Consider the following 23017-nt stretch of genomic DNA (forward strand, 5'->3'; position numbering starts at 1 on the left):
TCTGTGGTTGAGGCATTTTATTGGACCTTTGGCAATTGGTGGGGAGGCATCTGCTCCAACTGGTGCGAGGCCCTGTAGATGAGACCATCTCAGGCTGGGTCCTTGTAGCCCAGGAGCACAGACTGGACTAAGCCCCCAGGGCCTTGTATGTAAAAGGTGTAGTATCTGGCCATTTTTGCCAGTAATAATCAATAAAATAACCATAATAAAAATTAAAAGTCTCTGTTCTGACCAGTCTTCAGGTCTTCCTGCTGAAACGGAAAAGTGCAAAGCAGTTGAAGTACATATGCAGTTTGTCTTAACCTCAAATAGTACCAGTCCCACTTCCTTTCCTCTGATTGTTTGCTCAGTTCAGCAGATGCAGAGGGGCTGGCCTGTTCTCCTTTTGATTTCCTCCACAAGGTCTTCTCTTCGGACATTCACCTGGCCAGGATGGGAGAAGAAGGTGATATAAGCATCTTCCATTCCACTGCTGCCCGAGTGCCTAGTTTCCTCTAGCCCTCTAGGCATCAGTCTCAGCTGGGAGCAGGAACCTAATTAAACACCTCAGGCTAGAGTGTGCCTCTTGGGGGAGCCAACAAAACATAGGGTATATGCAGGGATGGAGATCTCACCCTACTAAGACCACAGTAACAGGTTAAGCTCTCAAGTCTTTTATGTTTGTACTAATATCAATGCCAGGCTTTTCTCAGGTCTTGAATGGGCATGGGCCTGCCAAAATGGCATACATTCTCTGTCCCTTAGCTTTCCTGCCCGCTTCCCTTACCTCTTCTCTGCTAGTCACTGAACGGAGCTTGATGACCCCATCCTTGAGTTCCTGCTCCCCGATGATAGCCACCAGTGGGATGCCTGCCTCCTCACAGTACTGCAACTGGTTCAATAGCTTTGGGTTCTTCTTGTACAGCAGCTCAGCCTGCAGGGGACAAGAGCAGAAGAGGAAGGCTAGCTTCTGCTGTCCTCAGGGACAGAGGGTGTCCAATCTGGCACCTTGTTCTTAGCTCCACTTTTGAGAAGTAATGGCAGGATCCATTATGGGTGAGCTTTTATTCAGTTTGTGCCCAGCACACCCAAGTTTGCTGCCACCCTGGGGCTTGCCTCCCGTACCTTGATCCCAGCATCCCACAGTTCTGAGACAAGCTTTAGTCTTTCTTCTAGCAGCTTCTTCTGTGCAGATGCCACAAGTACCTGTGTCTCCGTGGTCCGTACTTTCTCCTCCAAAGCCTGGGGAAGGGGCAGATAAGAGTCAGAGAGCTGGGCTAACACCTTCAAGGAGCAAACAAAGCAGGCTCTAGTCAGGATTTTGAGACCAGGCCCAACTCAGCTCTACCAGGGCAGGGGCCCTGTCTTCTCATCTTGTACCTTGGGCATAAGGTAGCTTTTAGTAGATATGAGGACTGAACTAACTTGTACATAGGATGTGTCAGAATAAATAACTTAGGGTAAGAGTAAAGGTAGCTTTTTTACAGTAACTTCAAGCTTATCTCCATGTAGTACTTTTTTTTTTTTTTTTTGAGACAGGGTCTCTGTTACCCAGGCTGAAGTGCAGTGGCGTGATCACTGCAGCTTCAACCTCCTGAGCTCAAGTGATCCTCCCACCTCAGCCTCCTGACTACAGGCACACACCACCATACTTGGCTAATTAAAAAAAAAAAAAAAAAATTTTTTTTTTTTTTAATCTGTAGAGACAGGGTCTCACCACGTTGCCCAGACTGGTCCATGTAGTACCTTAAGGGTCCATCAAAGCATTCACACAGAAATACTACTATGAGCCTACCCCAACTAGATCATCCTTGGCAGTTTTAGTCCCCACTTACTATCTACCCATTTATGACACTGTGCCTCTCACACTTCAGTTACAGGGCACAGGCGTGTATATGGGTATGGGGAAAGGAGAATGCTGCTGCTGCTTCCCTTGTCTTTTTCGGGAAAACTATTTTCATAGTTCTTACAATGTAAGATGCCCACTGGAAGAATGATCTCAACTGGGAAACGGGTGGTTTCCACCCTAGAGAAAAGGCATAGACCGTGGGGAGGTTGCCAGAGCATTTCCCAGAGGATGAAATGCAACCAGCCACTTAAGACCAGCAGCAACAAAGGAAGGCTTGAGGCCACGAGAGGCTTCCTTGGTGTTACTCTAGGCGCTAGAGAGTCACGGTAGCCATGTGAGGGATCCCAGGGCCTCAGACACATGCTTCCCATTTAGAGAGAATATTACAATGTGGTTAGTGGCAAGACTTTGGAGTCAGACTGCCTGGATTCAAATTCTGACTCTACCACTTACAAGTTTCATGGCCTTAAGCAAATTATTTGATCTATAATGCTTCAGTTTTCTCATCTGGAAAATGCAATTAATAAAATTAGCTACTCTCACAGGGCTGTGATAAGAATTATATTTTGATAATGCATGAAAAGCACCAAGCACAGTGCCTGGCACAAGGCACTAAAATGTTAAGTATTCTGTATCATGAGGAAGATCTAAGTCTTGGATACAGCAGCCCACGTTTGTGACAGCCCTGAAGGAAGCAGAGACCCAGAGCAGAGGATTTAGTGGAGAAACATGGATTAAAGATCCATAAAACTGACCTATAATGGGGTAGAAATCTGTGAAAAAGAGCAATAATCTTTTCTCCATTTCTGTGAGATGTTCCCTACCCAAAGCAGCACCACTCGCTCCCTTGGAGATCAGATAGCTTAGGTGCCACCACCTGCTCAGACTGTCTTCTACCCACCCCGTAGGACCTACCTCTAGTCTCTGTTCCACGATGGAGAAAATCCGCTCCACCCCAATGCTGAGCCCCACACATGGCACCTTGCGCCCTTTGGGGTCGAACATGCCCACTAGCCCATCATAGCGCCCTCCAGCAGCCACACTGCCCACACCCAGGGGCTCTTCCCCTGCCTGGGCTGGGGTCTGTAGCAGCACTGCCTCATAGATCACCCCAGTGTAGTAATCCAGCCCTCGAGCAAGGCTCAGGTCAAAGGAGATCTGTGGAGATAAGAACATGGTCAGTGCCAGATTAAGATTAGGGATCTGAAGCCCCAGAGCTCAGAAGGGATCTCATCCCCAACTTGACTCACTTTGTCATCAATGCCAAATAGGGTCAGATACTCAAAGAGCAGTTTCAGGTCTCCCAGGCCCTCCAAGGCCTGCTTGTTTTGGGATAGTTTAGGATCCTGGAGCAGCTGTTCCACCAGGGATACCCCACCTGGGGAGACAGACTTGTGAGTGAGGCTGACAAGCAAACAAAAAAGGTAAGGGGGGTTGACCTTCTTGTCTGGACTCTAGTTGCCCATACATGTGTGTGTACATATACATACACACACTCACTCTCCTACATACATACACAGAAGAGTTTCAACTTTAGGACTGAGGGCAGTTGGATGGCTGCTGGGGAGGCTTGGTTCTGTTCCTCACCATGCTGCTGGACATAGTCCCCAATGCGGTCAGCCACTTCGGGTGCAAGGCCCTTCTCTCCCACCATCTCATTCTTCACCTCTTCCCAGGACACCTAGGCAGACAGACACCAGTCAGGGACCTCTGGGCAGCTTCCGCACCACAGAGCAGGTATGTACTGTCCTCAGGGAACAGTCTTGGAGCAGTAGCTGCCCATGAGCCTATATCCTAGCCTAACCTTCTCTGGTGGGTATAGAGGCGTGCACCTCTCTCTCTCAATCTTGTTTTCCATTTCCCAAGGCAGGGTGGGATCTGGGAAAAGAAGTCAAGTACTTGGGTTGTTACCTTGTCCAGCTTGTCTACTGAGGAGCAGATGGTACGGAACTTGCTGTCAGAAACACCACAGATGGCAAACATCCCATCTAGAATACGTCGATCATTTACCTGCAAGGAACCAATGCGTAGTGTGGAGGGAATCTCTTTTCTTACATGACCTGCAATAGTCATGGTCACTTGGGCTACTGGTCCCTCTGCACAAGGATCTTGTGAGAGGCCAGGCCCAACTTTGCCCTCCCAGCCGTGTCAGCTCTGACCTTGACCAGGAAGTCGCCTATCTGAAGTGAACTCAGGATCTCGCACATGATCTTCAGGCACTCTGCATCAGGGATCATGGGATCAAAGTTCCCAGCAATGTCAAAATCCTGCAGGGAGAGGGTTAGCCAGAGGTCTTCAGGGATTCACCTTTCTGAAGGGGGGACTCTGGGAGCTCTGTCCTCTAGGAAGGCCTGGTTGCACTCAACCATAGACTTTCTCTTTCATTTTCTTATCATCAGCCCAGAGGTAAACCCCAGCATCCTTGGGCTTCTCACCAGTTTTGGTTTCCTTTCTATCTACTGGGCTATTTCTTCATTTTCTACTTCATCATCTTAACTCCTCCTACTGGGTAGGGTGATTATATGGCTTTAGTGCTTAGCCATTTTCCCTATTCATTCAGAAGCCCTGGCATCAGTCTGGATGATTTGATATATCAAAGCTAATTTCCTTATTCTCTGCTGTGATCCTATCACTGTGGTTTAAAATAAAGAGCACTAGACCAAGAGTTCTAGTCCTGACTTTGCCTTTCTTACCCCTATGATCTCTTCATCTGCGGGTATCAAGTTTACTCATATGTAAAATGGAGAGACTTTATTCTCCTCCTCCACCACAGGGACATTGTGAAATCTGCATGAAAACGCCATAGAAGAGGCTGGGCGCGGTGGCTCACGCCTGTAATCCCTGCACTTTGGGAGGCCAAGGCAGGCAGATCACGAGATCAGGAGTTTGAGACCAGCCTGGCCAACATGGTGAAACCCTGTCTCTACTCAAAATACAAAAAATTAACTGGGCGTGGTGGCAGGTGCCTGTAATCCCAGCTACTCAGGAGGCTGAGGCAGGAGAATCATTTGAACCCAGGAGGCAGAGGTTGCAGTGAGCCGAGACTGCACCACTGCACTCCAGCTTGGGCAACACAGCGAGACTCCTCAAAAAAACAAAAAACAAACAAAAAAACCACCATAGAAACCTAAGAGCATTATCTGGGTCATCCAATTTGCTCAGGACACTGTTGAGTACTCAATAGATTCTGCTGGCTTGAGAAAGCCCCAAGTAACCCATCCTGCCCCACGGTTTCCCGACACTCACACACTGGTAGAATTCCCGGTATCGGCCGCGGGTCATGGCTGGGTTATCCCGCCGATATACCTTTGCTATGTGGTAGCGTTTAATGTTGGTCAGTTTATTCATTGCCAAATACCGAGCAAAAGGAACCTGATGACAAAGAGTTAAGGAGAAAGCCCCTCCTATCACTGTCTGCAAGTTGATTATCATCACCAACAGAAGCTGGGGTCTAACCCCTCCCTATGTGGGTAAAACTGCCACCCATAAGATTAATAGCACTTACGAACATCAGAAAGCACCAGCTGTGCTACCACATGAGGCAGCTGAAGGCTCAAAAAATATTAAGGCACCTTTCTCTTTTGTAGTGTTGACTGGACTTTTCTGAGCATGGCAAGGGGCTGGGCAGGTTGGCCACAGACCAGAAAAAGGCCCCCATATGGGATTTCTAAGCAGATGATTCTCTGTGTAGCTTGGAGACAAGGGAAATGTGTTGCTGGTCCATTAAGGAGAATTTTGTCCACTGGACAGGGCAGGGGAGAGGTATTCTGGAGCCAGGGGATGACTGTAGAGTTGGAACTGGGCCCTGACATCAAGCTGAGGTCTCACTCAGGATTCAGAAGATTTCTAAGGGTGTGTATGCTCTGTTTAGCCAAAGTCCCACTCCTGGTTTAGAGAAATAATTCCCCTAATCGCCAAAGGCCTCATATTTGATCCTATCTACTCTACCATTCTTAAACCTGAGCCAAGTGAGTGCCAATCCATCCAAAGTCTCAAGTGCCCCAGTTTAGAAAGATACAGTGAGGTCATAGCGAAGGGACAGGAGCTCCCCGCCCTGGTCCTTCAGGTCATAGATAAGCTTGGAATCTTCCCCATACTTCCCCATCAGTGTTTCCTAGAGAAAACATAAATAAATGTGGTCATAGTAATAAATATAACAATTTAAAAGGAAATTTTAAAAACAAACATGACTGATTCCAACTTGTCTACATTTCCCTCTGCTCTTTATCCCAATTCTTAGGTGTCTGATGTAGTTATCATTGAAGGGAAACATCAATTTTGTGTTTTTCCTATTTTGATTTTGTAACAGAGCTGAAGTATTTTTTTTTACATATTTTCTCTTAAAATCTTTTTTTCTTCAGACTCAACTTCTCAGCATGAATTTTTTTTTGTTTGTTTGTTTTTGTTTTTGAGATGGTGTCTTGCTCTGTCGCCAGGCTGGAGTGCAGTGGTGTGATCTCGGCTCATTGCAACCTCTGCCTCCCGGGTTCAAGCGATTCTCCTGCCTCAGCCTCCCAAGTGGCTGAGACTACAGGCAGGTGCCACTGTGCCCAGCTAAGTTTTGTATTTTTAGTAGAGACAGGGTTTCACCATACTGGCCAGGATGGTCTAGATTTCTTGACCTCGTGATCTGCCCGCCTCAGCATCCCAAAGTGCTGGGATTACAGGCGTGAACCACAGCGCCCAGCCTGAAGTATTTTTAAAAGATGCATAAATTCCAGTGAGAAGAAGCTCTGTACTTACTTCCTCCCTAATGTTATACTGTTAGATGTTTAGGTTATTCTAATTTTAGAAAAAATTTTTTTAGGCCAGGCATGGTGGCTCACACCTGTAATCCAGCACTTTGGAGGCGGAGGCGGATGGATCAACCTGAGGTCAGGAGTTCCGTGACCGAGCCTGCCAACATTGAAACCCTGTTCTCACTAAAAACACAACAGTTAGCTGGGGAGGTGGTGGCATTGTAATCCCAAGCTATTTCGGAGGCTTAGGCAGGAGAATCGCTTGAACCCGGGAGCAGAGGTTGCAGTGAGCAGAGATTGCCACCATTGCACTCCAGCCTGAGGTGACAAGAATGAAACTCCGTCTCAAAAAAAAAAAAAAAAAAAAAAAAAAAAATGACCACATAACATTTCAATATCTAATATTTAGGTATATAGCTCTTTTTTTTAAAAAAAGTGTTTTTCTTGATGATAAACTACTAGGAATGGGTTATTAGACCAACAAACATAAATGTTTTTATGATGCCTAAGATTCGAATAATGTCAAAAGTAAAAACTGAGGAATGTCTTAAGGGCATTACAGCAGTTCTTGCCCTGTGATGTCTATCATTGGTAATAGCATATTTCGCTCACCAGGTTGGCAAAGATTAAAAAGCCTGAAACTTCCCAGTACGTAGTATCAGAAACAGTCACACACTAGTGTTATGGGCTGAACTGTATCCCCCTGCCCGACCCTCCCCAATTCATTTGTTTAAGTCCTAAATCCCAGTAACCTCTGAACATGACTACATTTGGTGATAGGATCTTTAAAGAGATGATTAAGCTAACACGAGGTCTCCAAGCTGGGCTCTAATCCAATATGTTGTTGTAAAAAGAGAAAATTTAGACAGGGACAGAGGAAAGACGATGTAAAGACAAAGGGAGGCTGGGCGTTGGTGGCTTATGCCTGTAATTCCAGCACTTTGGGAGGCTGGTGTGGGTGAATCACTTGAGGCCAGGAGTTCAAGACCAGCCTGGCCAACATGGTGAAACCCCGTCTCTACTAAAAATAGAAAAATTAGCCAGGTGTGGTGGCGCACGTGTGTAATCCCAGCTACTCAGGAGACTGAGGCAGGAGAATCGCTTGAACCTGGGAGGTGGAGGTTGCAGTGAGATAAGGTCATGCCACTGCATTCTAGCCCAGGCAACAAAGCGAGACTCTGTCTCAATTAAAAAAAAAAAAAAAAAAAAAAAACCAAGGGGGACGATGGCCATCTACAAGCCATGGAGAGAGGCCTGGAACAGATCCTTCCTTTATGGGCCTCTGAAAGAACTAGGCCTGCCAGCATATAATGTCAACTTCCAACCTCTGGAACTGTGAGAAAATACATTTCTGTTGTTTAAGCTACCCAGTCTATGGTACTTTGTTATGGTAGCCCTAGCAAACTAACACAATAGGTAAAAACAGTCTCATGAATATGTACAATTATATATCAATAAAAAGAGACAGGTAGTACACTGATGAAGGAAACAACAGATAATTAAAGGCAATAAACCAGCTCATTGTGATAGAGGGAGAACAGCTACTTTAAAGAAGGTGGTTGGAGAAGATTACTTGAGGAGTGGCATTTTAGCTGAGCTCTGAAATTAAAATCTGGCTGGCTGGACGTGGTAGCTCATGCCTGTAATGTCAGCACTTTGGGAGGCTGAGGAAGGAGGACCACTTGAGGCCAGGGGTTTGCAAGCAGCCCGGGCAACATAGCAAGACTTCTGTCTCTATTTGTATTTATGTTTCTTGAAAAAAGGAATTAAAATCTGCAGTCTCTAGTATAATCTGAAATAAATCATGCAAATAGCTAAGGAAAGGGAGTTCAGGAAAAGGGAAGAGCAAGAACAAAGGTCCGGAGGTACAAACACACTGAGTATGTTCCAAGAGTTGGAAGAAGACCAGAGTAGCATAATGGGCAAGAGGAAAAATAGCATTAGCACGAGATGAGGTAGGAGAGGCAGTGGCCAGATCACCTAGGGCTCTGTAAACCTGAGTAAAGAGTTTGGATTGTAATCTAAGTGCAGTGGGAATCACTGGGTTTGAAGCAGGTAGTAATGCAATCTGGGTTGGTTGGTTTGTTTTAGAGACAGGGTCTTGCTACATTGCCCAGACTGGAGTATGGTGGCTATTCACAGGCACCACCATAGCACACTACAGCCTTGAACTCCTGGGATCCAGTGATCTTTCTGCTTCAGCCTCCTGAAAAGCTGGAACTACAGGTGTGCCCAGTTGCAATCTGGTTTTTAATAGCAAAGAACTAGTAACGACGTCAGAGTCCATCAATAGGAGAGTGGTTGCATATTTATGTATGTATGGTTTGGATCAATCTAGAAAACATCCCAAGTACAAATGCCCTGCAATACAATGTAGACATGACCCAGAACAACTACCACTCCAAAGAATGGCTCTCTTTTGGAAGCTGCTGGCCACAACCAACATAATAAAAGACAGGGCCTCTCCCTCCAAGCCATTCTTGTCCCTCTTGTTATTGGAGAATACTGGTCTGTGTCCACAACAGGAGTGGGCCCTTTGGACCTTCACTCTCTTGTTGTCATCTTCTTTGTTATTCAAATGCCCACTCATCTACAATTGTAGTTTCTTCCTGCCCTTTCCTCACCTTTAGTTCAAATACAGGTGTATCAATGACTTCTGCACCATGGCGCTTGAAGCAACGGATGATTACGTCAAACACCTTCTCACGAACTGCCATCTGCCGGGGACTATAGTCTCTTGTGCCCTTGGAGTTGAAATCAGCCAGAGAACCAGAAATGAGGTTTGAAAACCAAGAACAATACGTTTTGGAAATATAAAAGGATGACCTCAATAATGAAAAAGCAAATCCTGCTCTAAACAGATTTTCCTACAGGCCACTGAGTTTTAAAACAAGTACAAATAATTTCCTATTAATTCCCACACCCATCTGCTATCTGCCTTACAAACTCCATTCCCTTTTAAGCTTGGGGTCTATTTTCTAAAATTCTTAGAACTCTTTTCTTTAAGTCATTTTCCTAAAAACTCTTTCTGGGATAACAGAACATTTCCTGGCCTAATAACAAACACGTACCTGAGGCCAGGCACAGTGGCTCATGCCTGTAATTCCAGCACTTTGGGAGGCCGAGGCAGATGGATTGCCTGAGGTCAGGGGTTCGAGACCAGCCTGGCCAACATGGTGAAACCCCCATCTCTACTAAACAATACAGAAATTAGCCAGGTGTGACGCCTCGCCCCTTGTAGTCCCAGCTATTTGGGAGGCTGATGCACGAGAATCCTTGAACCTGGGAGGTGGAGGTGGTTGCAGTGAGCCGAGATCGTGCCATTGCACTCCAGCCTGGGCAACAGAGTGAGACTGTGTCTCAAAAAAACAAACAAATGGTGGTGGCGGGTGCCTGTAATCCCAGCTACTCGGCAGGCTGAAGGCAGGGAGAATTACTTGAACCTGGGAGGCGGAGGTTGCAGTAAGCTGAGATTGCGCCACGGCACTCCAGACTGAGCGACAGAGTGAGACTCCATCTCAAAACAAAAAAACAAAAAACAAAAAAAACCAACCAGTCGGGCGTGGTGGCTCACGCCTGTAATCCCAGCACTTCGGGAGGCCGAGGTGGGCAGATCACAAGGTCAGGAGATCAAGACCATCCTGGCGAACCCTGTGAAACTTTATAACAGGTCTTTCAAATGTTGATACATTTCATTATACAATATCAGGAAGCCTTATTTATTTACATCACCTCAGATCTCATCAAGAAAGTCTTTTTTTTTTTTTTTTTGAGATGGAGTCTCGCTCTGTCACCCAGGCTAGAGTGCAGTGGCGTGATCTTGGCTCACTGCAACCTCCGCCTCCTGGGTTCAAATGATTCTCCTGCCTTAGCCTCAGCCTCGGCCTCCTGAGTAGCTGGGACTACCTACAGGTGTGTGCTACCACGCCCGGTTAATTTTTTGTATTTTTAGTACAGATGGGGTTTCACCATGTTAGCCAGGATGGTCTCGATCTCGTGACCTCATGATCCGCTTGCCTCAGCTTCCCAAAGTGCTGGGATTATAGGCGTAAGCCACCTTGCCCAGCCTGGTTTTTTGTTTGTTTGTTTTTGACACGGAGTCTCGCTCTGTCACCCAGACTGGAGTACAGTGGCATGTTCTTGGCTCACTGCAACCTCCACCTCCCAGGTTCAAACGATTCTCCTGCCTCAGCCTCCCAGGGAGCTGGGATTACAGACATGCGCTACCATACCTGGCTAATTTCTGTATTTTTATTAGAGATGGGGTTTCACCATGTTGGCTAGGCTGGTCTGAAACTCCCGACCTCAGTGATCTGCCCACCTTGGTCTCCCAAAGTGCTGGGATTACAGGCGTAAGCCACCACACCCAGCAGAAAACTCTTTAATTATTGGGAAGCTGTCAAGCTTATGATGGAAGATACAAGTTTTCTAAAATTCTTTTTTTTTGAGATGGAGTTTCTCTCTTGTTGCCTAGGCTGGAGTGCAATGGCGCGATCTCGGCTCACCGCAACCTCCGCTTCTCGGGTTCAAGCGATTCTTGTGCCTCAGCCTCCCTAGTAGCTGGCATTACAAGCATGCGCCACCACACCCGGCTAATTTTTAGTAGAGATGGTGTTTCTCTATGTTGGTCAGGCTGATCTCAAACTCCCAACCTCAGGTGATCCGCCCGCCTTGGCCTCCCAGAGCGCTGGGATTATAGGTGTGAGTCACCATGCCCAGCCCAAGTTTTCTAAAATTCTAACTTTCACCTGAATATTTGAATTTTATCACTGCCTACAGGCACTGTCAGATGTCTTCCTTGAGGTGGCAAGGCTCACTTCGTTCATTGTTGTAAAAATGCCAAATATTTAAGTTTGAAAAACCATAATTTATCTTTCAGTTGTTAACTCAAATAAAACAAGATGTTCTATGAAAAAAGTAGCTAGATCAGCTTGCAACTTGAACAATAGCATAAGCATTTTCCCTACCTTGGGGTGCAAAAGTGCTTTATATGTGCTTCCCATTTTGTCATAGCAAATATTTAAAAATAGGGTCCTCAAGGGTCAAGATTCAATAAAATTAGTAAGTTTTTTGGCCAGGCATGGTGGCTCACACCTAGCACTTTGGGAGGCCAAGATGGGCAGATTGCCTGAGTTCAAGAGTTCGAAACCAGCCTGGGCAATATGGTGAAATATGTTGTAGGTTTCTTGTGTTTTTTGTAAAATACAAAAAATTAGCTGGGTGTGGTGGTACCCGCCTGTAATCCCAGATACTCAGGAGGCTGAGGCACAAGAATTGCTTGAACCCGGGAAGTGGAGGCTGCAGTGAGCCAAGATCGTGACACTGAACTGCAGCCTGGGCAACAGAGTGAGATTCTGTCTACAAAAAACCCCAAAACAAACAAACGAACAAAGTTTTACCATTTTATCAATAACATTGTTAAGTAAAACTAAATTTTATTTATTTATTTACTTATTGTGAGTGCATGGCAGTGAAGAACATACTGGCTATTAGTACAGTTTAGTGTCGCTGTCTTAATTTATGCTAAGGCACCAGCAGTTCTACTCATCAGTGCTTTTGTGCCTTTGGTGCAAATGTTAACACAACAAAAAAGGCAGATAACATCTTAGAATTATTATAGAAGGGCTGGGCACAGTGGCTCACGCCTGTAATCCCAGCACTTTAGGAGGCCAAGGTGGGCGGATCACTTGAGGCCAGGAGTTCAAGACCAGCATGGCCAACACGGTGAAACCCTGTCTCTACTAAAAATACAAAAAATTAGTCCGGTGCAGTGGCACATGCCTGTAGTCCCAGCTACTCGGAAGGCTGAAGGCAGGGAGAATTACTTGAACCTGGTAGGCGGAGGTTGCAGTGAGCTAAGATCACGCCACTGCACTCCAGCCTGGGCGACACAGCAAGACTCCGTCTCAAACAAAACAAAACAAAAGGATTACTATAGAAATAGTTTTGACCATGAAGATCCCTTGAAAGAGTCTTGTCTCACAATACTGAGTTTTCTATTGTTTTTTTTTTTTTTTGAGACGGAGTCTCGCTCTGTTACCCAAGCTGGAGTGCAGTGGCCGGATCTCAGCTCACTGCAAGCTCCGCCTCCCGGGTTCACGCCATTCTCCTGCCTCAGCCTCCCGAGTAGCTGGGACTACAGGCGCCCGCCACCTCGCCCGGCTAGTTTTTTGTATTTTTTAGTAGAGACGGGGCTTCACCGTGTTAGCCAGGATGGTCTCGATCTCCTGACCTTGTGATCCACCCGTCTCGGCCTCCCAAAGTGCTNCTCAGCTCACTGCAAGCTCCGCCTCCCGGGTTCACGCCATTCTCCTGCCTCAGCCTCCCGAGTAGCTGGGACTACAGGCGCCCGCCACCTCGCCCGGCTAGTTTTTTGTATTTTTTAGTAGAGACGGGGCTTCACCGTGTTAGCCAGGATGGTCTCGATCTCCTGACCTTGTGATCCGCCTGCCTCGGCCTCCCAAAGTGCTGGGATTACAGGCTTGAGCCACCGCGCCCGGCCGAGTTTTCTATTGTTAATACTAAAATGGATATTAACTCTCTAGCATAATCTTATTTTAATGCTATAATATGGAAATTTTCAAAGACACAATATAGAGAATAGTATTACAGGTCACCATTTATCCATTACCCAGCTCCAACAACCATTAACATCTGCTATTCTTATTTAAGCCCTTACATGTTTTTCTTAAATATTTTGAAATAAATCCCAGACGTCATATCATTTCATCCATAAATACTTCAATATGAATCTCTAACACATAAGGACATTTAAAAAACCCCAAAGACTCTATCTTTATTATAACTAACAAAACTAACAGCAACTCCTTAATATTACCTAATGCTAAGCCATGGTCAGTTTTTCCCTGTTGCCTCGATAATATCTTTTTATGGTTGATTTATTTGAATCAGCTTCAAAACGAAGTCTATGCGTTGTAATCAGCTGATGTGTCTATTTAATCTACAATAGTTTCCTTCCCTCCCCCACTTTTTTTTTTTATTTTAAAAAGGTCATTTATTAACTAGGAAAATTGGGTCATTTGTCCTAAAAAATTTTTTCACATTCTAGATTTGGTGAACAATATGCTTGATGTGTCATTTAACATGTTCTTCCATCTCTAGTATTTCCTGTAAACTGATAGTTAGTCCAAAGATCTGATTAGATTCAAATTCAATTAACTTGGCAAGAGTACTTCACAGGTGGTGCTGTGTACTTCTTGTTGCATCACATCAGCAGGAACATGTCTAGTTGTCCTACTTTAGTGATGTTAAAACTCATCACTGGTGAGGACAGACTGATGATCCATCATAAATTCCACAGTAAGCTTTTCATCTAATAGTTTGAATAATCACTGATCATCACCACTTTAGGATTTTACATTGTCTCTTTAACCTCTGAATATGAGTTATATGTAGAAAGAAACAGCTCAATGAATTTAGGAGCCCAAAGAATTAACCTTAACACAAGGAAAACAGACATCTCCCCTCTCCTTTGGAATTCAATTTCAAATACGTTTATTAAATAGAGTCATCCCTCAGTATCCGCAGGAGATTTGTTCTAGGCCCCATGTGGATACCAAAAATCCATAGATGCTCAAGCCCTTGATATAAAACTATATGCACATCCTCCTATATCCTTTAAATAGTCTCTAGAGTATTTATAATACCTTAGACAATGTAAAGTCTGTGTAAATAGTTGTTATACTATATTTTTTATTTGAAATTTTTATTGTGAGATTTTAAAAGTTTTTTTTTTTTTTTTTTTTGAGAGATAGGGACTCACTATGTTGCTCAGGCTGGTCTCAAACTCCTGGGCTCAAATGATCCTCCCCTTGCGGCCTCTCAAAGTGCTGGGATTACAGGTGTAAGCCACCACATTCAGCCAGATTTTTTTTTCTTAATTGTTCTTTTCCCCTGAATGGTTTTGATCTCCATAGGTGGTTGAATCTGTGAATGTGGGACCTTGGGATATGGAGGGCTGACTATACCTATTTAGGCACCTAGTCTGTCTCAGGGTATATAAACCACAAAAATAACTACTTAAAGTTGGTGCAATAACAGAAATATGTATGAAGTGCTAAGAGAACACAGATGAAGGGGTAAACAGTTCTGTTTATAGAACTTACAGAAAGTGGAACTGAACTGGAGGATGAGCTCAGAATCTCCAACCTCATTCCACTCTACTCTACTTTACTTAGTTCTAGCCATGTAGATCATCCTCTAGTTCCTCAAAACTACCAAAGTTCTTTCCCACTTTAGGGTTTCCATACTCTACCTGGACCTATCTTTGTCACACTTGTCCTCTGGCTATCTCCTACTCATTCACTAGATCAGTTAGTATATCACTTCCTCAGTTAGCCTTTCTCAGACTCCCCAGTTCTCACTTATTTTTCTCAGAGCAACCTTAATTTCTTTATATTATTTTTCACAATATGTAATTACATAACCATGTGTGGTGGCCAGGTGCGGTGGCACACGTCTGTAATCCCAGCACCTTGGGAGTCTGAGATGGGCGGATCACTTGAGGTCAGGAGTTCAAGACCATCCTGGCCAATATGGGGAAATCCTGTCGCTACTAAAAATATAAAAATTAGCTGGGTGTGGTGGTGGGCACCTGTAGTCCCAGCTACTCAGGAGGCTGAAGCAGGAGAATCACTTGAACCCAGGAGGCAGCGGCTGCAGTGAGCCAAGATGTGCCACTGCACTCCAGCCTGTGCAATACAGGATACTCCGTTTCAAAAAAAAAAAAAAAAAATCTGTGTGGGACTATTTGTTCTAAGTCTCTCTCCTTCAGTAGAATGTAAGCTCCATGAGAGTAGGCTATATTGTCCACCATGGTATGTATTAAGTGCTTTGTATAGTGCTAGAGACACAGCGCTAAATACACATTTACTGAATGAACAAAGGAGTAGCAGCAGCAGGCTGACTCCCCTGATCACCCAGCTGGCCTAGCTTCTGCCATCACTTTGCCATCCCAGAATGACTCAGGTAGAGTCCAGTCCAGCCCAGCGCCCAGGGCGACTGTCCTCTCCTCTGCAGTATTTCAGATCCTCCTCAATGACCTGGTTTAAGGAGGCAGACGTAAGCGCCCCGTGAGTAGAGTTAGAGACTTTCTCAGTGGCTCCCTACAGGAATGATATTACCTTGGGGGTTTTGAGCACAAACTTCTGTTTGCTTTCATCAGGACCCAGCTGTGCCTTCAGTTTCAGGAGTTTTCCCACCTCCTCCTCGATCTGTGGAGGGAAAGAAGGCGCTGAGCTAACCATCTGTCAGTCTCCTGCCTCCCCCGCCATTCATTCAATATTCCTCCCTCATCAGGATCTCTCTGCTCAGGCCTAGCTTTGTTTCTCTCGGGACCCACCCCGGATGCCTCCCCACGCAGCCCACTCTCCTCCCTACAAGCTTGGTCGTTTCCCTCACATCCCTATCCTATGTCCCGAACACCCTGGCTTTACGTCCTCCCAGGCTTTGCCTTGGCCCTCCCCTGCTGCCTAAGTCTTACCAGGTCGGCGCTGGCCTTCTGCTGCTTGAGGCCTCGCACGCGCTCTCCCTGAAGTTTCACCAGCTCCTCCAGCGCCGCACGCTCTGCCATCCCGGGTGTCCACTTGAACCCACTGCTGCCTAGACTTGCGATAGTGGCCCCAGCCTCAGCAAGGATGACTTCCGGCTATCGAGTCGCCGGGTCGCACGCCTAGAGAGCCTCCGCCGAGCACAAAAATTATTTCCGGCTCCTGCCGGAAGTGCCGAAACTGGCTACTAAGGGAACTTGGGAGGATCCCACCTCAGCCTTCGTGACTGGTGAGGTGCGCAAACGCCCGAGTTTTGCCTGGTGCCCGGGTTCAGCCTTGGCATGCCCTCCACCCTTCCTGAAGTCCGACCCGCCTCCTTCCCAGGCCTTTTGTTCCTGTCCCGGAAAGCTGGCGTCCTGCCGCGCGATGCCCCTGCTCCGACTTCTTCCCAGGAGGGCCTGGGCTGCACTGCTCAGCCAGCTCCTGCGACCGCCCTGCGCTTCTTGCGCCGGGGCGGTCCGTTGCCAAAGCCAGGTGAGCGAGACGTAATTATCTCTGGTCTGTCCCAGCAGGGCCTCCAGATCTGAAAGCATAGACTCGCGGCGTGTATTCCAGTAGTGTTACAATCGGTTTTTATCGAGTGCCCACTATGTACTGACACTGAACTAAGCGATTTGGATGCCTGGTCATTTAATCCTTGGAGCAATATTGAGAGGTTGGAGTTTTTATTTCCATTCTGCAGTTGAGGAAACGGAGGCTGCAAGATTAAATGAATGAGTTATACATGGATATGTAGTAAGGGAGTATTTTAATTTATATCCACACTTTTTCCTGAAACTCTTGGACTCAAACAGTAATATTTTTAAGCAAAATGTATGAATATTCCTAATAAATGAGATGACTAAAGACCAGAAGTAAACTGAGTTCGCCTTAGAATTTACCTCAAAATGAATCTCAGAAAAACATTTTCAGATGTCAGAGAGTTTGGGATTTTGGAATTGCAGATAAGGAATTGTGGACTTGAACTTGGACTTCTCTTGGGACAGATAATCGCCATAGTATGGAACCACCACATCCTCTATTTTTGGAAGGGCATACAGCTTGCTGGTAATGCCACTGATTAAGTTTTGCCTTACTTCAGAAAGATTCTGATGCCCTCTTAGCAGATGCTTTGCGCTGTCGTGAACAATAGGGCTCAGGTCTTTTATTAATATTCAATCACAGCATCTTACCAGTCTGAGTTTTTTAGTTCATTCAGGAAATCCATATCTTTTCATTCCACAGGCTTGTTCTGTGTCCTTGAGCTGGTTCCCCTGTCTTCAAGTTACAGTTTTCCTATCTCTAAACCTGATAACTAGTGCTACCTTATTAAAAATTCTTATTTTTTTGGCTGGGTGCAGTGGCTCATGCATGTAATCCCATCACTTTGGGAGGCCAAGGGGGGTGGATCACCTGAGGTCAGGATTTTGAGACCAGCCTCACCGGGGCGAAATCCCGTCTCTACTAAAAATACAAAAATTAGCCGGGCATGGTGGCATACGCCTGTAATCCCAGGTACTCAGGAGGCTGAGACAGAATCGCTTGAATGCGGGAGGCAGAGGTTACAGGAGTTGAGATCATGCCACTGCACTCCAGCCTGAGCGACAGAGCAAGCAAGACTCCATCTGGAAAAAAAAAAAAAATTATTTTTGCTGTTTCAGTAGGAACCGTGACCTGGAGAAGATCATCATAATCCCTACCCCTGAATGGTTGGTATTGGTAGTGGTGGGTTTGTTCAGTGCCTTCATTATTCTCAGATTCTTAAAGTATTTGAGAATATTAAAAATCCGGCTGAGCGCAGTGGCTCATGTCTGTAATCCCAGCACTTTGGGAGGCCGAGGTGGGTGGATCAGGAGGTCAGGAGTTCAAGATCAGCCTGGCCAACATGGTGAAACCCCATCTCTACTAAAAATACAGAAATTAGCTGGGCGTGGTGGTGGCACGCCTGTAGTCCCAGCTACTCGGGAGGCTAAGGCAGGAGAATTGCTTGAACCGGGATGTGGAGGTTGCAGTGAGCCGAGATCGTGCCACTGCATTCCAGCCTGGGCAACAGACTGAGACTCTGTCTCAAAAAAAAAAAAAGAAAATCCATATACAATGAGGAATCTTGTGTGGTGAAGACCTGACCTCATATATATTACACATATAATTGTAGATACAACATGGGTTCTTTGGGGTGGGACTGAGATTGGGATAGATGAAATGGTGCTTTGGCTTCCTGTTGCTCAGGGTGAAGAGTCTTTGCAGGTTGATGGTCAACAGGGTCAGAGATGCCACAGGTTTGGCCAGTGTCCAGAGGAGCCACTTCTCACATTCATTCTTCTGCCAGGTTGCAGAGGCAGTGTTAACATCCCAACTGAAAGCACGTCAAGAGAAACCAAATTTTATTATCAAGATCCCAAAGGTAATACTTTTTGCCTACCCTATGCCGTTAGAGTGCCTTGGAGGACTGACTTCTGCCTTGCATGTCTCTCTGACCCCTTTTAATGTCCTTTACATTTTAAAAATATATACTATTCTTGAGATACTAGGTGGGGCTCACACTCATTTGAACTCAGTAGATTTCAGCTCCAGACCTGAGATTACATAATAAGTGTCCTTTAACTCCTTGTCTGAAATGGACTTATTTTTTGTTTTTGTTTTCACTGTGGCTGCTTTTGGTTTCCAGGGTACCAGGGATCTTAGTCCTCAGCATATGGTTGTGAGGGAGAAAATTCTTGATTTGGTTATCAGCTGCTTTAAACGTCATGGAGCAAAGGTTATGGATACCCCAGCATTTGAGCTGAAGGTAAGGGGAGAAGAAAGAGTACATGCAACCTCATTCACTTCTTCACTGGACTTAAGTGTCCCAAAGGGCTTCTCATCTGTGTTTTGGAGTCATCCTTTGAACTGTGACTCATTCTGTTTGACCCCTATAGGAAATACTGACTGAGAAGTATGGAGAGGACTCTGGGCTCATGTATGATCTGAAGGATCAAGGTGGAGAGCTGTTGTCCCTCCGCTATGATCTTACTGTATCCTTTTGAATACTGGAGCCTCACCTGTCTCTTTCCAAATCCAGAGGGCTTTCTCTGACAAAAGTAGAGAGAGTGACTTTGGGATCTTAGAGGTCCATTGGCAGCAGCCTATACTTCTAGTTTCTCCCAGAAGGCAGTTCTGCTACAGGATCCTAGCCTGGAGCCCTATCATTTAACTCTAATGTGTATCATAATCCTTTGGGGGAGCTTGCAGAAGTACAGACGTTTGGCTGCAGTCCCAGAGATTCTTAGCTAATTCTGTAGCTGGAATGGGGCTCAATAATTTGTATTTAAAAATTGTTTTTTGGCCAGGCACGGTGGCGAACACCTGTAATCCCAGCAGTTCGGGAGGCCGAGACAGGTGGATCACCAGAGGTCAGGAGTTCAAGACCAGCCTGGCCAACATAGTGAAACCCCATCTCTACTGAGGTCCTGCTGAGCTCTGGGGCTGTCAGGTTCTGAGTCTAGTTTGGGACTGACTGTAGCCTTGTCCCCACAGATCTCTTTTGACCTAAAAAGTTAGCCAGGCGTGGTGGCGGGTGCCTGTAATCCCAGCTACTAGGGAGGCTGAGGCAGGAGAATCACTTGAACCCAGAAGGCAGAGGTTGCAGTGAGCTGAGATTGCGCCATTGCACTCCAGCCTGAGTGACAAAAGCAAAACTCTTGTCTCAAAAAAAAAAAAAAACATTTTGTGGAGATGGGTGTCTTTGTTGCCCAGGCTGGTTGTAAACTCCTCGTTTCAAGTGATCCTCCCACCTTGGCCTCCTAAAGTGCTGGGGTTACAGGTGTGAGCCATCGCATCTGGCCTACAATCTGCATTTTAAACAAGCATCGTGGGTAATTAAGATGCATGTAGTCCTTTCCCTGCACTTTCAGAAACAGTAGCTTAGAAGTTGTTAGGCAAATCCAAGTTCTGAAGCTTGACTGTTTTAGATGGTTCGGAATTGATCTGAATGGGCAGAAATGGCCCAGACCTGAAGTTAGTTCTTGGGTCACTTCTGTCTCTACTTCCCTTGCTTTCTGCTGAACTTACAGTTATGCTAGGTGAGATTCCTTCATTTGGGATTTCAATATATATTGAATTCCAAGCACTGCTAGACCTTGGGGATAGTGGAAAAAAGGGAAGGTCCTTGTTCTCACCCTAGTGGATGAGATCCAGTTGATATAGGCCCAGTCCTCCCTAATGTCTGTATACTGGGCCTAAGCTTTGGATGCAGTATTCCTCTTCCTTAACCCATTTATGTGAGGTTCCCTTTGCTCGTTATCTGGCCATGAATAAGGTGAAGAAGATGAAACGTTATCACGTTGGAAAGGTGTGGCGGCGAGAGAGCCCAACCATAGTCCAAGGCCGCTACAGGGAGTTCTGCCAGTGTGTAAGTGACCTGATGGGAGCAGCACAGTTTGATAGTTCTAGGGGCCACAACCTTGAAATTGGCTGGATAATGGAAGTTTTTTCCCATCTTTTTCTTTGCTGTAGGATTTTGACATTGCTGGTCAGTTTGACCCTATGATCCCTGATGCAGAGTGTTTGAAGATCATGTGTGAAATCCTAAGTGGATTGCAGTTGGGAGACTTTCTCATTAAGGTGAGGCCAGGGCTGAGAACTGGGAGAAGTCTGGATTTGGCCTAATAGTGTTTACGCAAGTCCCAAACTTGGGTGACTCCAACCCTTAAGCCTGCAACTCTAGGACTTTCCTAGTAAAGCTGTTGTATTTCCTATATGTCTGTACTCTTCCTGTGAAATTTCCATCCTTTTTATATGTCAGGAAAGTAGGTACTGTCATTGTTTTGCGTGGAAGGGCATTGACAAGCACTTGGGTCACTGACATTGAGTTCTCAGGTAAATGACCGGCGGATTGTGGATGGGGTGTTTGCTGCCTGTGGCGTTCCTGAAAGCAAGTTCCGCGCCATCTGCTCCTCCATAGATAAACTAGACAAGGTAACAAAGAAGACATGCTTCAGTAGACCCTATCTAGTTTCTGCCCTGCCCTCAAATCCATACCACTAGTGAAAAATAAGGAGACTGTGGCTGGAAGTGGGCTATTTTGGGGAGGAAAGTAAGGAGGCATATGAAGGAAGATCTGAGTCATGCTATACAGTGGGGATTGTGACTGGATTTCTTTTTTTTTTTGAGACGGAGTCTCGCTCTGTCGCCCAGGCTGGAGTGCAGTGGCCGGATCTCGGCTCACTGCAAGTTCCGCCTCCTGGGTTTACGCCATTCTCCTGCCTCAGCCTCCCGAGTAGCTGGGACTACAGGCGCCCGCCACCTTGCCCAGCTAGTTTTTTTGTATTTTTTTTAGTAGAGATGGGGTTTCACCATTTTAACCAGGATGGTCTCGATCTCCTGACCTCCTGATCCGCCCATCTCGGCCTCCCAAAGTGCTGGGATTACAGGCTTGAGCCACCGCGCCCGGCTGTGACTGGATTTCTTAAGCTGTCTCTGACTTTGCGGAGAATACAGTTAGCTACTTGTGATGTATATACTGAATGGAAGTGAGTTGTCCTTTTCCAGTTTGAGAAAGAAAGATCTTGGGGCTGGGCTAATGTTTGGGTGTTTATGCAGATGGCTTGGAAAGATGTGAGACATGAGATGGTGGCGAAGAAAGGCCTGGCTCCTGAGGTGGCTGATCGAATTGGGGACTATGTCCAATGTCATGGTAAGAACCAGGGTTTTCAGAGCTGTGATAGAACCAGGCTAAAGGTGACATGTGCTCAAATTCTACCTCTGAAACAACTCCTTTCTGTAGATATGCTAAGCTTCAGGGCCTGTCCTGAATTTAATTTCTCTTTTACTTATTGTAATGACTTTGTGTCTTCAGATGGCAAAGCTAGAGGTAAAGGAGGAGGGTCTTGTCATGTGAGACTGGGATCATCTTTTTTTTTTTTTTTTTAAGAAAATGAGGAAGACTAGCTAGAGCACATCAGGGATAATTTTAAATGAAACACATCTGAGTGAACAGCAGATACTTTATTTCTCTCCAGGTGGGGTATCCCTGGTAGAGCAAATGTTTCAGGATCCCAGACTATCCCAGAACAAGCAGGCCCTGGAGGGCCTGGGAGACCTGAAGCTGCTATTTGAATACCTGACTTTATTTGGAATTGCTGAGAAGGTAAGCTGAATTGCAGATGGACCTCCTGTTGAGCTCTAGGGCTCTCAGGGTCCTGAGTCTACTTTGGGACTGACTGTAGCCTTGTCCCCACAGATCTCCTTTGACCTCAGCCTGGCTCGGGGCCTAGACTACTATACAGGAGTGATCTATGAAGCAGTGCTGCTGCAGACCCCAACTCAGGCTGGGGAGGAGCCCCTGAATGTGGGCAGTGTGGCTGCTGGTGGGCGCTATGACGGGCTGGTGGGCATGTTTGACCCCAAGGGCCACAAGGTGCCATGTGTGGGACTCAGCATTGGGGTTGAACGAATCTTCTACATTGTGGAGCAGAGGATGAAGGTAGGTCCTAGGTAGGTGTGAGATGGGGCTGGAGGCCTAAAATCCCTCTTGTTTCTGGAGGTGTAGTTGGAGTGGTTTTCTGATGATTCTTTTTGTCTTGATTTTTGGAACTGCTGGTGGAAAGGAGGTTTTTTATTAGTTTCACTTTCTTCACTCTTATTAGACCAAAGGTGAGAAGGTGCGGACTACAGAGACTCAAGTGTTTGTGGCCACACCACAGAAGAACTTTCTCCAAGAACGGTTGAAACTTATTACAGAGCTTTGGGATGCTGGAATCAAGGTATGGTGGAGCTGATATCTGAGCCATCTGGGTATGTGTGGAATTTAGGACCCAGGGCTATATCTACCTTATGTCTAGGGTGGAACTCAAGACCTTTTTAGTCTACTAGCTATTAGAGTGGCTTTTTTTTTTTTTTTTTTTTTTTTTTTTTTTTTTTTT

General features: G+C 45.9%; 2 protein-coding genes across 7 annotated transcripts in view; one reads left to right on the plus strand and one right to left on the minus strand.

Annotated features, from left to right (window-relative positions):
• HARS1 (histidyl-tRNA synthetase 1) lies at positions 1-16579 on the minus strand. Of its 2 annotated transcripts, XM_017891741.1 has the most exons (13): positions 16070-16579; positions 15711-15800; positions 9192-9311; positions 5847-5942; positions 5075-5200; positions 3988-4095; positions 3740-3838; positions 3416-3509; positions 3079-3206; positions 2744-2986; positions 1105-1221; positions 767-913; positions 1-423 (listed from the first exon to the last, which is right to left on the minus strand). In XM_017891741.1, exons 1-13 carry the CDS (start codon positions 16157-16159, stop codon positions 352-354), a joined length of 1530 nt encoding a protein of 509 aa, XP_017747230.1. In that variant the 5' UTR covers positions 16160-16579; the 3' UTR covers positions 1-351. The 2 variants fall into 2 exon arrangements, with proteins under 2 accessions (XP_017747230.1, XP_017747231.1); XM_017891742.1 differs by lacking the exon at positions 9192-9311.
• The window catches only part of HARS2 (histidyl-tRNA synthetase 2, mitochondrial), a 10065-nt gene continuing 3341 nt past the window's right edge, over positions 16294-23017 (plus strand). Inside the window, exons 1-12 of one of the 5 annotated variants that reach the window (XM_017891743.1) lie at positions 16294-16370; positions 16461-16610; positions 18445-18519; positions 18784-18903; positions 19034-19129; positions 20380-20505; positions 20610-20717; positions 20973-21071; positions 21696-21789; positions 22115-22242; positions 22336-22578; positions 22742-22858. In XM_017891743.1, coding sequence (XP_017747232.1) covers positions 16503-16610; positions 18445-18519; positions 18784-18903; positions 19034-19129; positions 20380-20505; positions 20610-20717; positions 20973-21071; positions 21696-21789; positions 22115-22242; positions 22336-22578; positions 22742-22858 — 1314 coding nt within the window. In that variant the 5' untranslated portion in view covers positions 16294-16370; positions 16461-16502. Of the gene's footprint in view, positions 16611-18344; positions 18520-18783; positions 18904-19033; positions 19130-20375; positions 20506-20609; positions 20718-20972; positions 21072-21695; positions 21790-22114; positions 22243-22335; positions 22590-22741; positions 22859-23017 lie in introns of all 5 variants that reach the window. The other 4 variants (XR_001889138.1, XR_001889139.1, XM_017891744.1 and 1 more) reach the window with 4 other exon arrangements.

Source organism: Rhinopithecus bieti, unplaced genomic scaffold (genome assembly GCF_001698545.2).
Source record: "Rhinopithecus bieti isolate Rb0 unplaced genomic scaffold, ASM169854v2 scaffold_21531, whole genome shotgun sequence".
Classification (NCBI taxonomy): Eukaryota; Metazoa; Chordata; class Mammalia; order Primates; family Cercopithecidae; genus Rhinopithecus; species Rhinopithecus bieti.

Bases quoted from the DNA above. Each gene is read 5' to 3' on its own strand.
- HARS1 (XM_017891741.1), bottom strand. From the start codon at position 16,159: ATGGCAGAGCGTGCGGCGCTGGAGGAGCTGGTGAAACTTCAGGGAGAG. The intron at 15,801-16,069 runs GTAAGACTTAGG...TTCCCTCCACAG, and splicing joins AGAAGGCCAGCGCCGACCTG to ATCGAGGAGGAGGTGGGAAA. The intron at 1,222-2,743 runs GTAGGTCCTACG...CCCCTTCCCCAG, and splicing joins TCGTGGAACAGAGACTAGAG to GCTTTGGAGGAGAAAGTACG.